At 35.4% G+C, this 15,034-nt stretch overlaps 1 protein-coding gene across 2 annotated transcripts; it reads left to right on the forward strand.

The window, feature by feature from the left end:
- The first annotated feature begins 1,044 nt into the window (after positions 1-1,044).
- LOC131948069 (solute carrier family 41 member 1) lies at positions 1,045-10,467 on the forward strand. Of its 2 annotated transcripts, XM_059309557.1 has the most exons (11): positions 1,045-1,193; positions 3,534-3,951; positions 5,773-5,916; positions 6,339-6,518; positions 6,698-6,842; positions 7,179-7,325; positions 7,889-8,036; positions 8,450-8,523; positions 8,781-8,918; positions 9,535-9,683; positions 10,198-10,467. In XM_059309557.1, the coding sequence occupies exons 2-11, from the start codon at positions 3,562-3,564 to the stop codon at positions 10,381-10,383; spliced, it is 1,701 nt and encodes a 566-aa protein (XP_059165540.1). In that variant the 5' UTR covers positions 1,045-1,193; positions 3,534-3,561; the 3' UTR covers positions 10,384-10,467. The 2 variants fall into 2 exon arrangements, with proteins under 2 accessions (XP_059165540.1, XP_059165541.1); XM_059309558.1 differs by lacking the exons at positions 1,045-1,193; positions 3,534-3,951 and adding an exon at positions 4,103-4,755 and having other exon boundaries at positions 5,806-5,916.
- Positions 10,468-15,034: the final 4,567 nt, after the last annotated feature.

A 15,034-nucleotide genomic window follows, 5' to 3' on the forward strand; every position in this document is an offset into this window, starting at 1 on the left:
ATTACTACTTCCGGTCAACGGAAATTACTCAAAATTTAACAGAAGGTAGAGAATTAGATCTTTTACTTACATGTGAAATTTAATTTATCTATCTGAAATAGTACTCAAGTTATAGGCTTTTGAAAAATTCAAAGTAGAAAAAGTACCACTTCCGGTTGTCAGAAATCGCTCAAAAGTTGATACGGATCTACGATTTTGATAAAATACTTATATATGAAATTTCATCAACCTAGCTGTAACGGTACTCAAGTTATCGTGTTTACACACGGACACACACACACACAGACACACACACAGACACACAGACATACGGACAAGATTGCAAAATTATGTTTTTCCGTATCAGTGAGATGCAAAACGTCGAGATTTGCAAAAATCTCGATTTTTTTTTTTTGCACGATTACAAGACTTTCTCTATACTTCGTATATACGAGAAAGTAAAAACATAAAGGAATTTTGAAGGATCAATAATAAGATTGTTTTTAAAATAACGGAAAGCCAGGGTTAAATTCTAAAATATCTTGTATTACGATGCTAAAATAGACGACGATATGATAAAGAATGTGGCAATTGATCAAACGTTGTGCGGGTCTATTGGTGAACATGGCTTTAGGAAGTGTGTCACTTCTTGAAACGAGTCTTATTCCATTTACAGTCTGTTTTAAATATTTATTTGAATGAATTCCCAAAAAAAGGCACTTATGCTGAAAATCCCCAGCCCTACATCGTCCGCGCCCCCTTTTCCGAAACTACTGCAAACCTTTTAACAATCTCAATTTAAATGCTCACATGCTTACAATTTATTTCTATCATGATAGTCATAAATCCGTCTTTATTAGGCCTATACCATTAAATTGTTTATTTCAAAATGTTCACATCCCAGAAGCCAGACCCAGATTTGATACAATAAATTATTGTATTTTGGAATGTATTTAATTAAAGGGAAAGAAAACAGAAATTGTTTGTTTACACATTATTAGAATAGCCTCCCCTGTGAAAGATAACATTTCTTATCTCCTATATCCGGCTTAGGTTAATGTTTACAACTGGGTTTTTTTCTCTGGTTCGGACAGTGCTACGTTGGCACATGGAACAATCAGCTGATAATTCAAATACTGCTTGTTGTGATTAACGTTACAGCTTTCAAAAGCAAAATTTATTTTTAACACATTTAATTTGTAAACTAGATCTAGGTAACAAAAAATATTACGATTCTTAGATAATAAAGATATAAAATATAAATTAATTACATTTAGCCTGCCTAAATGACATGTAATTAATAAATCATGATTTAGGCCTAGATCTAGATCTAATCTAGTCTAGGTAAAATCACGATATAGCGTCGGAAATTATTGGGTAATGTTCGTTGAGTTTCGGTAACATTCGTTACTGTAAACCATAGTTTATTTGACCGTTGAAAGAAAAATAAAGTCAAGTGCATTAAATTAATGTTTTAACTTAATTTAATGTTTAACTGACAAAAAATTAGCAACAATTAGTAAATCTAAATATTATTAATAAAGTCGAGTGTAGTAGCCTAATTAATGTTTTTTTTTTTAAGAAACAAAAAATCTGCAGAAGATTTGCGACAACCAGCTCTAGACTCTAGTTCTGTTAGTAAATAAGACGATTAGATTTATTAAAGTTAAAAGTAGTAAGAATAACTAGAATAATGTTTAGTAGCAGCAATAATTAGCACATACACTTAAAATAATTAGAAATACAAAATAATTAGCAAAACAGTATTTAAAATGCAACTAAAATCAATCCACGCACATTTTACAACATTATGTATTAAAAATAATATGGCGGCAAATAAATGATGGTTTACAGTATTTCCGGTGGTTTCCGGAACGGCTCGACAGACTACGCCATAGTTTTACTGTTTTTTACTGCTGTACAGTTCCGGAATAATAACCGACGCTATATCGTGATTTTACCCTAATCTAGATCTAGATTAGATCTAGATCTAGTTAGTAGTTAGTAAGTTAGTAGTTAGATCTAGTAGTTAGTTACTAACTCTAGTAATTTAGTTAGTAGTAGGCCTAGGCCTAATAATTAGTAATAATAATAGGCCTAGGCCTTAAATAATAAATATAACTAGATCAGTAAGATCTAGGTAGACTCCTCTATATTTTTTTTGGTAGAACCTGGCTAGATTTTTATCTAGATTCTAGATTGAGATTTTATTTTTTATTATTTTAATAGGGCCTAGGCCTAACTAATAGTTTTAAAATTATTTTTTTAATTTTCCTTTAAGAATCTAGATCTAGATGATCTAGGCCTAATAATAATCTAATATTCTAAAAATTAGATTCTAGATCTAGAAAAGAATTATTTTTAAATTCAAATTTATACCTATTATCAATTAACGCAACAAAATGTGTTTTGAAATCCTGGTAAAAAAAATTTGACAATGATTCCTGGAATATTAATTAAGACAAGCGAACTAGGGGAAATTATCACTCTCTTAATTTAGAAATGTAGCCTATATCATAGTATAATAAAGTATATTAGTAAGGCTAGGCCTATATGTCTACACATTTAATTCAAATTTAATTGTAAAAACTATCAAAACAGAACAATAATTTCTTTAGTATGTAGGCCTAATATTCGTTTTTACAAAAACATGTTGTCTACAATCAGAATTAAATATTTTGTCATCAGAAATGCTAAAATATTACAGCATAATGATAGTTTTTTAAATCCAATAGTAAAACTAAATTTGAAAGGTGGCATATTCTGAATAATAACCTACCTAACATATAACTAAAATATTGGTCTTGCAGTTTAGATCATACATTTTTTAATTAGCGACTGCTTTTTATGTTCTTTAAAGATCATTTTTTAACATAATGATAAGGTATGAGTTGTACCTGTTTCTTCTTCGTTTAGTATTGGAAGGGATCCCGTCCAGCACAATTAAGTAAACGTGTCAACTGGTTATGCGCCATTGAGGCCATTTACTCCGATTTCAGCCTGCTTTTCTTTTTGGATTTGCTCCCATAGCCTTTGTCCAACCAAGAACAAACTACAATGTAGCAGTTGTTTGATTTTGGAATTGTCTCTCCTAGAAGTAGAAGAGTGGCTGTCCACAGCTAAAGAGCCTCATCTGCCTGAAGGTTCGACCTTGAGACTGTTTCAGTTTAGCAACAATGAGCTTTACCGACTCGACCATGCCGACCCCTTGATATTAGCAATAATGTTAAGATTTTTTAATATTTAAAATAACATAAACTATGTCTAGAAATTTTTTTTAAAAGAACAACGTACAACACTCAAGATATAGATCTATCTACTTGTTTAGTTTATAACTTTCTTCTCGCACATCTGGTGAAAAAACAAACCAGTAAAAGCATGAAACAAATGTCTCGCTAATAAAGCCACTATTTAACTGTAATTCTGCAGATATGTGTCACAATTTACCAACACCCTAGAATCTAGATCTAATAGGCCTTTAGATTTAGGCCCTCTTCTAGCACTAAAATCCAGTAGAAAATCTACAAGATATAAATTCTCTCTATGTTTGGCAGCTAACATTACAAATGGTGACAAAGGAACATGGACGATTCCAGCTTAGATGGTCCTAGGCTACGTACTGGACGCAGGAAGAAATCCAGCATGGTGCCTAGAGTGACCCCGTACCCCGAGGATGACAGGCTGCAATCAGGCCTTGTCAGCAGACCGGAACTGCTAGAATTAAAGACCATGGGCGCCACCAACTCGGTAAAGACCATGGCCGCCACTAGCTCTGCTAATAGCAACATGAATGTCAACTTAAACCAGACAAATGGTAATATATCACAGACAAAGACAACAAATATAGACAGGCCTGAGGAGCTGGAAGGGGAGTCCAGTGGAGGGGAGGACGCCTGCCAAAGTCTGCTGGGCAGAAATGCCTCTCATGATGAAGTTAACGACGACAGTATTCCCATTGTTGTAGTGGATGAGGTGAGTGGATATTTTTGTACAATGATTCAACTGGGCAGTTTTTTTTATTCTAGTGGTACAGATGATTCTGTTGTCTGACTATTGGTACAGTTGATTAAACTGCTGACCCATGAACTCTCTGGCTTAAAAAATTAAGTTTAATTTAATAGTTCTCTATGTTACAATGACATTACTCACTACATTAGTATATTGTTCAACTTGGCAGAACAAAAACTAGTCCAACACACCATATCCTTCAAATCAGGCTTTAAAAAACAATTTTGGTTCAAAGAAATATGAACTATTAGAGATCCATATTGTTTTGCGCACCAAGGACTTATTTAAAGATTTGAGATGTTGAACAGTTTAGCACTGGTGCAGGATGGGTGGATTGCCACATCAACAAGTTATGGGTTCTTTCTAGTTTAGGTTGTTTGTTTTTTTAACAGTAGCCAAGTAGCAAAATTTCTTAAAGAGCATTGTCAGGGTTCTCAGTTGATGAAAGTGTAGCAGAACTTTAGAGACTGGGGTCAGCTGGAATGTCTGGGCCTCAGTGCTGGTGATTCCTGCAGTCCAGTCTGTTGAATCAAGTACACCTAGTTGAAGAACCTCCAATGCTGCTGTAGTTCTGATTCTTGAGGGGACAGGATGACTTCTAGAGGATCAAGGCTAGGTTCTAGGTCACATTCTGCGGGATCATCCAGATCACGTTCATCTTCCGTGAGATCCAGGTCAAATGTTAGGTCTGACTCCAGAAGTCTGGGCAGTTCCAAAAGTTCTTCGGGGTTGAGGTCTAACAATGGCAGCAAGGCCAAGTCCTCCCAGGTGACCTGTGTTTGTCTTCTTGTAGGAGATCTGCAGCCTTTCCTCTGCTTCTGCTGGGGTTCTTTCTCTTCAAGAACTTTGGTTTTAGTTTAAACCCTAACAATGTTAAATTGGTGGATAGTTTGGAAAACTAGTTCATCATGTATTTTCTGAGTGAAGAGTTATATCACTTCAGCAGTCAAATCCCCCTAAATAGTCATATTCCCCCCCCCCCCCTTCAGATGCAGTGAGACAGTTCATATCCCCTCTCCCCAGCAGTCATATTCCCCCCCCCCCAGCAGACAGTAATATCCCCCCACCCCCCAGCAGACAGTCATATTCCCCCCTCCCCAGCAGACAGTCATATTCCCCCCCCCTCCCCAGCAGACAGTCATATTCCCCCCCCCCCCAGCAGACAGTCATATCCCCCCCCTCCCCAGCAGACAGTCATATTCCCCCCACCAGCAGACAGTCATATTCCCCCACCAGCAGTCATATTCCCCCCCTCCCCAGCAGACAGTCATATTCCCCCCCTCCCCAGCAGACAGTCATATTCCCCCCCCCTCCCCAGCAGACAGTCATATCTCCCCCCTCCCCAGCAGACAGTCATATTCCCCCCCTCCCCAGCAGACAGTCATATTCCCCCCCCTCCCCAGCAGACAGTCATATTCCCCCTCCCCAGCAGACAGTCATATTCCCCCCCCCCTCCCTACCCAGCAGACAGTCATATTCCCCCCACCAGCAGACAGTCATATTCCCCCACCAGCAGTCATATTCCCCCCACCAGCAGACAGTCATATTCCCCCCCTCCCCAGCAGACAGTCATATTCCCCCCACCAGCAGACAGTCATATTCCCCCCACCAGCAGTCATATTCCCCCCCCCTCCCCAGCAGACAGTCATACCCCCACCAGCAGACAGTCATATTCCCCCCCCCCCCACCAGTAAACAGTCTTATCCCCCCCCCCCCCAGCAGACAGAGGAGAGGCTGTGTGTGAGCGTATTTGTGTGTGCCCCAGTGCTGTTGTCTCTTCAACAGACAAATGGTGTCAACATCAACACACTGCTGCAGTCTCTACCAGGCGATGAGTCATCTCTTAGTATTATATCACAAGTGACCTTGCCCTTCATCATAGCGGGTTTTGGAATGGTGGGAGCTGGCATGGTCTTGGACATTGTCCAGGTGAGGGATTCAAAGTCCTGCACTTATCCTTAAGTCCACAGGTCTCTTGCTACTTACTTCTAGAAATCTCCCCTAACAATAACTTCTAGTAATCTCCCCAAACACTACTACTTCTAGTAATCTCCCCAAACACTACCTTCTATTAATCTCCCCAAACACTACCTTCTAGTAAACTCCCCAAAAACTACTACTTCTAGTAATCTCCCCAAACACTACTGCTTCTAGTTATCTCCCCAAACACTACCTCTTCTAGTAATCTCCCCAAACACTACCTCTTCTAGTAATCTCCCCAAACACTACTGCTTCTAGTTATCTCCCCAAACAATAACTTCTAGTAATCTCCCCAAACACTACCTCTTCTAGTAATCTCCCCAAACACTACTAACTTTTAGTAATCTCCCCTAATATTTGCCTTGCTGCAGCACTGGCCAGTGTTTACTGATGTTAAGGAGATCTTCATTTTGGTGCCAGCTTTACTGGGGCTGAAAGGGAACCTGGAGATGACTTTGGCATCACGACTGTCAACACAGGCTAACCTGGGGAACATGGACACCAAGAAGGAACTGCTCAAGATGGTTGGAGGGAACCTTTGTCTTGTCCAGGTAAACATAGAATAGAAACATTGAATACATTTAAAACACAGGATGAATTATTTTTATTTTAAAAATATCTTTTATTTTCTCAGGCTATTGTTGTATTTTTCTCTTGTCCACAGGCGCAGGCTATTGTTGTATTTTACTCTTGTCCCCAGGTTATTGTTGTATTTTTCTCTTGTCCACAGGCGCAGGCTATTGTTGTAGGGTTCTTGTCATCTTTGACAGCCATGGTACTTGGGTGGATCCCCAAGGGTGAATTCAACATCCAGCATGCCTTCCTCTTGTGCGCCAGTAGCATGTTTACAGCGGCTGTGGCTAGTTTTGCTTTAGGTAGGTAATATGTTTACAGTGGCTGTGGCTAGTTTTGCTTTAGGTAAGTAATATGTTTACAGCGGCTGTGGCTAGTTTTGCTTTAGGTAAGTAATATGTTTACAGCGGCTGTGGCTAGTTTTGCTTTAGGTAAGTAGCATGTTTACAGCGGCTGTGGCTAGTTTTGCTTTAGGTAATAAAAACATTTCTAATGAAAGAAGTTGTTTTTATTTAAAATATTTTGTAAATGTATTAACCATTAAGTCTTCCAACAAAACAGGTATTTAAAGGTCTGTAGAGTCTGGTAGTACAATCTGTACAGTCAGACAGTACAGCCAATGTTGTTGTTCTCCACAGGTTCCATCATGGTGATAGTTGTTCTGATATCCAGATTTTTTAAAATCAACCCTGACAATGTTGCCACGCCCATTGCTGCCAGTCTGGGGGATCTGGTGACTCTAGGGATACTCTCCTGGGTGGGGAATCTTTTGTTTGCAGCAATAGGTAGGTCAGCTAGAGGAACATAGGTAGGTCAGCTAGAGGAACATGTAGGTTCTATACAATAATAAAAGTAGCTAAATTAGAATAACATAGGTAGGTCAGCTAGAAGAACATAGGTAGATCAGCTAGAAGAACATAGGTAGATCAGTTAGAAGAACATAGGTAGATCAGCTAGAAGAACATAGGTAGATCAGCTAGAAGAACATAGGTAGATCAGCTAGAAGAACATAGGTAGATCAGCTAGAAGAACATAGGTAGATCAGCTAGAAGAACATAGGTAGATCAGCTAGAAGAACATAGGGTAACTAGAGGAACTTAACTTGTAGGCTCTATACAATAATAAAAGTAGGTCAACTAGAATAACTCAACTAGGTTGGCTAGATTACCAAAAGTAGGTCAGCTAGAATAACTTAGTGACATTTGTGAAATAATTTAAAAAATAACACCAGGTAGCGGATGTTAGTCTCAGCTGTTTTGTTTATTTACTCACCAGAAATTCACAGTCCATTTGTAGTTTTGTTGCATTAAAAAACCCATTCATGAGTACCTTCCCCTTGAATCCGCAGGTAAACAGGTGTGGTTGGCTCCTTGTATCATTGCCTTCTTCCTGTTGTTGCTGCCCCTGTGGGTGGTCATCTCTGTCAAAAACAAGTACACCGATGATGTCATCTACTCAGGGTGGACCCCAGTCTTATCTGCTATGTTGATATCAAGGTACCTGTTGTTTTATTTCTGATGTCATCACTTCTTAGTACCTGCTATGTTGATATCAAGGTAGCTGTCATTTTATTCCTGATGTAATCACTTCTTAGTGCCTGCTATGTTGATATCAAGGTAGCTGTCATTTTATTTCTTATCTAATCTCTTCATTATTCACCTTTCTTTTAAAATACATATTTTGTTTTCTAATTATAAAATGTTTCGCTTAGACTGTCTGATGTTTTATAACTAGTCTGACACACAAACACCTTAACAGAAAAGACATTTGTTGATGTATGAACAGGCTACCAATGTTTGTATCCAAACTTGTAAACTGGTTTATCTATGAACGTTGTGTGTTCTGCTAAATTAAGCTTGTACCTAGATGATAAAACTAAAATAACTGTCCTGTATTTCCCATATTTCAGTATAGGTGGTTTGATATTAGACCACACAGTAGCGGCGTATGATGGCATAGCTGTCTTCCAACCTGTCATCAATGGTAAGCATCAAATCAAATACCAGTTGTGCAGCTGTTTTTATACCACCGCTATTTACAATACCAGTTGTGCAGCTGTTTTTATATCACCACTATTTACAATCTGCTGAATTTGAAACATTTAGACCAAAATAATTTACTTACATTTTTTTTATACTCTTATTGAGTTTGATTTTTTTTTGTTTACTCAAAGTTCCTGTATGTTGAATGATTTTATATATTGGTGCGGCAGACTGAGTATATCTTTAGAATGATTTCAGGTGTTGGGGGCAATTTGGCCGCAGTCCATGCCAGCAGGATAAGTACATCTCTCCACCAGACAGGAAGGCCAGGCGAAAGGCTGAAAGATTCCAAACTACGCGGGTGTCTTAACATATTCAAAGTATATTTTGGTTCAGGTAGGTGTCTTAACATATTTAAAGTATATTTTGGTTCAGGTAGGTGTCTTAACATATTTAAAGTATATTTTGGTTCAGGTAGGTGTCTTAACATATTCAAAGTATATTTTGGTTCAGGTAGGTATTTTAACATATTTAAAGTATATTTTGGTTCAGGTAGGTATTTTAACATATTTATGGTATATTTTGGTTCAGGTAGGTGTCTTAACATATTTAAAGTATATTTTGGTGCAGGTAGGTATTTTAACATATTTATGGTATATTTTGGTTCAGGTAGGTGTTTTAATGTATATAAAGTATCAGATGTTAAATACTTAGAGAATTATAATGGAAAGATTATATCCCAGTAGACTGTCCAATATTAACTGCTTGTAACACACACTGGTCAGTCTAATATTGACTGATCTGAACAGCCACTGAATAAATATGAGCTCTTAAACATGCTGTCCATTTCAAATGCAATAACCCATACACTTTTGGTATCAGTTGTCCATTTCCAATGAAATAACCCATACCACTTTTGGTTTCAGCTGTCCATTTCCCATGAAATAACCCATACACTTTTGCTTTCAGCTGTCCATTTCCCATGAAATAACCCATTCACTTTTGCTTTCAGCTGTCCATTCAAGAGCTGCCAGGGTTCTCACATTGCTGGTCGTCCCTGGACACTTAATTTTTAGCCTCACAATTTTCTACTTGCGTGCTGGCCACACCTCAAGTTCCCTTTTATTTCAGTGTTTTTATTTGACAGCTGCCCTTATGCAGGTAGGTTTATTACTTCTTTTTTAAATTTTCTTCATGTTTCATATAAGGTAACCTAGTGGTTGGGACCTATTCTGTCTCAGGTTAAGTGATCTTACTTTGGCCATGTACATAGATTATACACCTTAAACCAGATTTAAAAAATGATTTGGCTGCTAGTTCTCTGATAAAAAAAATAATATTCTAGATTCTAAATTATTGGCAAATATATTCTGTATATTCTTGAAATAAAGGGTTCTGTCAAGGATATTGTATTGAACATTGATACTATTGTTTAAACCTAATAAGTAACCAACAGGCATATTACAGTTATAGCTGACAAAAATTAAGCTTTTTGTTGGTACGTTTGTTCATTCATCTTGAATGTTGGTAGGTTTCGAGAAATGTTCATTTTATTATCTATATTGTTGAAATGTCCATTTTGTTATCTATATTGTTCTCTTATTGTTTTTACTTTAAAAATGTCCAATTTGTTGTCTGTTGTTTTGACTTTAAAAAATGTCCACTATGTTTTCAGGTGGTCCTGCTGATCTACATTGCCACTTGGTTAGTTCCAGTGATATGGGTCTTAGGTTCTGACCCTGATAATGTTGCTATACCTTACCTGACCGCCCTGGGAGATCTTCTTGGGACAGCTCTCCTGGCTGCTGCCTTCCATCTTCTATTTTTGTTAGGTGATAGGGATGCAGATATCGGAGATTGAAAATCTCAGTATTTATTACTCCTAGCTGTAAATGATATATTTATTTTCTTTCTTCTAAATATGTTATGTATATGGGTACAATAAGTATATATATATATATATATATATATATATATATATATATATATATATATATATATATATATATATATACATATACATACATACATACACATCAAATCCATGCATTATTAAACTATGTTATTGTTATCTTTGTATATCAAATTTCTGACATGAAGCAGTGGATTAAGGGTTAAATATTTTAGGCTTTATTTTTTCTTCATATAGTTAACCTAGTTAACAGATCACTTAAACTTACTGGTTCGTATGTGTGAGAGAACCATTTTGCATAGATTGCCTAAGTAATGACTACAGCAGCTGTTTGTTGTACCTGAAATTAATTAGATCTCACTGACTTGAAACTGTTGCTTCAGTTTGTGTTGTAGTCATCCTGTTGAAATATTGAAACAATAATGTATTTACCCATGGAGACCTGAATCAACAGACTTCCAGTTAGAAATTTTTCTGTACAACTTATAGCCCTATCCTTGAAAATTGTACACTTGTTATAAAATTTCATGAATTTTTGTGGAAAGCTCATTTTTTCAAATGTCTTATTATGTTTTACAAATCATAAAATTACTTACTCTTTACAATATTTTTAGAGACAGCAATTCAATATGGACTTAAGTGCCAGTATGTGTTTATATATAGGAGGAGAATTTTGTGTCTAAATTTCTTACGTATTATAACTTGCTTATTTTTGACCAAGCACCATAGAGTCTGTTAATTTCTTACGTATTATAACTTGCTTATTTTTGACCAAGTACCATAGAGTCTGTTGAGATCAGGGATATTTCAATACTGATACATGCTTTGTAAATATTTACCAAATCAAGTAATTACTTTTGTTATTTTTCCTAGAATTGATGAAACATATTTTTACTTAAATTGGTGAAATTATATATTTTTTTTTAAGATTGATGAAATTATTGGTTTTTTTTAGGGTTGATGAAATTAAAGATTTTTTTTTAGGGTTCAATGAAATTATTGTTTTTTTTTAGGGTTGTTGAAATTATAGGTTTTTTTAAGATTGATGAAATTATAGATTTTTTTATGATTGATGAAATTATTGGGCTTTTTTAGGGTTGATGAAATAATAGATTTTTTTTCAGATTGGTAAAACTAACTTTTTTTTTAGTATTGATGAAATCAAAAACCTAACTTTCTTTACTCAGTAATTTGTTGAAATTTTTACCTATGTTTCTATTTAAACATTTACCAACCTTTCTTAAAAAAAACTGAGTTCTAAATCACTCTACTGACAAGTTACTATGTATAGAAATTGAGAATCTTGTTGTTATTTTGCTAAACTACATGCTTAATGTGTTGCTGTAAGTAATTAGTAGGTGAATTTACCAAATATAATTAGTACTTGAATTAATCACATAATTAGGAGTTGAATTTATAAACTGTAATGTGTAGTGACTTTGCCATAAACACCAGTATAGAAATAACTTCCTGAATCAAGTTTCATGTATCACGTATTCTTGAAATTTATGACATTAATAAGAAATATTTTATTTAAATCCCTTCTTGTACCAAAGGTTTTATATAGTTGACTATGCTCTTATAAAGAACCCTGTACTTGTAGTGAATTAAAAATGCTCATCAATTTCAGCCTTATTTATCTAACTTAACATTGGTTTTTTTTAATTTAACTTTTTTGGTGTTAAAAATTTTGTTTGTTTTTTTTTTTTTTTTTTTTGGTATAAATGACAATATGACAGGCAACAGCCAAGCAGACACTAACTTAAATTTTGGAATTTTGTTTTAAAAACCGTTCATGGTTTTTTTAGTTTTGACATTTACAACTGATGTAAGAATATTGCTTAATTTTTTGTCATTGTTCATGCTGTCTTTCTACCATTTAGAGTTTTTTTAAAAGTTGTAGTTGAATGTTTGCCACTTTAAAAAGTTGTAGTTGAATGTTTGCCACTGTTTGCCTTGTACAGTTCAACTGTTGATACTGTGATAACAGTTTATAGCAATGCTAAGTGAATATGCCCAGCTGGTTACCATGCTAGTCATGTCTCACACTATAACGGTACCCGGCATTCACCATTTCATGTAAATAAATCAGTTTATCTTACTAGCACTGTTTGGTCCTGGTTGAACTATGACCTCCATGGTTGTGAAGACAGGTGTGTCATTTGTGAGAATATGTTAATGAGGTCAGTGCCAGTCTGTTTTAATTGATTTCTTTTTTTTTATGTTTTAATCTGGCGCCAAAGTTTTTAATCTCCTGTGTTGAAGAGTTAGGAAATCACTTAAAATATTTTCTAGTTTCTATTTCAGTGTTTTGTACCTATAGAAGGTTTGTTTGTTGGAGCTAGCTGCATGTTCAACTACCTTCACAAGTTATCTTTCCATGTAGTGGTAATTTTTCTCTTATTTTTAAAGAATCTTTCTTTGGCTTTATTTGACTAGCATTTATACCTGGCAGACCTACAGAGCTAATGTGCTTTTAGGCCTAGACCTAAACATTAGAAAGAGAACTAAGCTTTAAAAAAACATGTTTTTATTTTTAAAAAAGTATATCCTAAATGTAAAAATAATTCTCATTATTAACCTATCTCTATAGAAATGTAAGTTTTAGAAACATATCCATCTAGAACTTCATAATTTAAAATGTGCAATATTTATGCTCTGCCTATCCATATAAATCATTACCAATCATAAATCACCACAACAGTAATTATTCACTTTGAATTTTGTAAGTACCTCATTAAATATCTTGTATATCAAAATCAATGAGGTCAAATCAACTTTAATATTAAATGTTCATAAGGTATAGATACATTATTTTTGTGTGTGTTTAGCAAGAAAAATAATGCAGTATGGTTATCAAAAATTGAGGTTGTGTTCTACTGCAACTAATGCATTAAAATATCTGCTTTTAGTATGATAAGGGTTGATTGAAATGGTTATTACTGACTTGCAAAAGACAACTTAAAAAGTCTTTTTTATTTATCTGTTCAAAATGTTGCAAATTTACTTATTTACAAACATCAGTATGTATTCTTAGATGCAACAGTTGACAAATTTCGCAAAAGATGGCTAGACAAACATTGTTATCATGGGATGATATGACAACCACTGTGGCAATAGCTTATGGAATTTTAAGGAAATTTTATAATTTTTCTGCATTTATACATTTTTATAGTTTCATTTTCTTTTTTTGTTATTAGAATTAAATATAATTTTTTCCTAGTTTTAACTTAAAAATGTGTTTAGTTCTATTATGTTATTGTGTAACATTTTTGCTTCAGACATATACCTGTGTGGTAAACTACCTTGGTTATAACTTATATATTGTGGTGCCACATATACACTAACAATAAGTTTTCTTGCTCTCCTTTTTGACACATACATATGTTGTTTGGCTTTGATCGCTAGTTTGTGTGACCATTTTTAACTATCACCTTAACTTGAGTGTGCTACCTGTGTGACTGTTTTGTTCCATGAGGAGTGTTATATTTTTTCTCAATTGTAGTACTTAATATGGTTTTAGGTTTATTTAATTTTTATTAAGATATGATTTCATCATGTAAATCGTAGGTAGGTTTAAGTTATAAATAAGTGTTTTATGTTTTAACTGCGTATGTCAAAAAGCTTTAACAAGCTTAAGCCTGGGGTTACGCAGGGTCTTAGAAGATAATTATGTTATTATTATTATATCACCATATGTATGGGCTGTATCCTATGTAATAGGATACTTCACCATATGTATGGGCTATAGCCTATGTAATGGGATACTTCACCATATGTATGGGCTATAGCCTATGTAATGGGATACTTCACCATATGTATGGGCTATAGCCTATGTAATGGGATACTTCACCATATATATGGGCTATAGCCTATGTAGTGGGATACTTCACCATATGTATGGGCTATAGCCTATGTAATGGGATACTTCACCATATGTATGGGCTATAGCCTATGTAATGGGATACTTCACCATATGTATGGGCTATAGCCTATGTAATGGGATACTTCACCATATGTATGGGCTATAGCCTATGTAATGGGATACTTCACAATTTTATGGGCTGTTTCCAAGTAGTCAAAGACAGAAGCACAATGAAAGCTAAGATGTTTAATAATGACTGAACTATCAGAAACTTATGTATTCCTATAGTAGTAGTTGTGCCCTATGATGTACAATCAGTGCAGTTTGTGCTGTTTGTCGTGAATCATCTCTTGACTTTTGACCACATATTTTAAGTTTCTGGTTCATGTAGCTGATGCCCATCTGCTTGTATGTTATGGTTCTAGTATTCAGTTCTACAGTGTTACCTCCTGTTGGCTTGGATCTATACTTATCTCTTGTTGGCTTGGATCTATACTTATATCTTGTTGGTTTATAGTTTTCAACTGGTACTTATCTGTATAACTTTGAGGGTGTTACCAGCTCAGTTACCAGGGTTGTTACCAGCTCAGTTACCTGGGTTGTTACCAGCTCAGTTACCAGGGTTGTTACCAGCTCAGTTACCTGGGTTGTTACCAGCTCAGTTACCTGGGTTGTTACCAGCTCAGTTACCAGGGTTGTTACCAGCTCAGTTACCTGGGTTGTTACCAGCTCAGT

This window comes from Physella acuta, unplaced genomic scaffold (genome assembly GCF_028476545.2).
Source record: "Physella acuta isolate Inbredline_101_S28 unplaced genomic scaffold, ASM2847654v3 ptg000622l, whole genome shotgun sequence".
Lineage (NCBI taxonomy): Eukaryota > Metazoa > Mollusca > Gastropoda > Physidae > Physella > Physella acuta.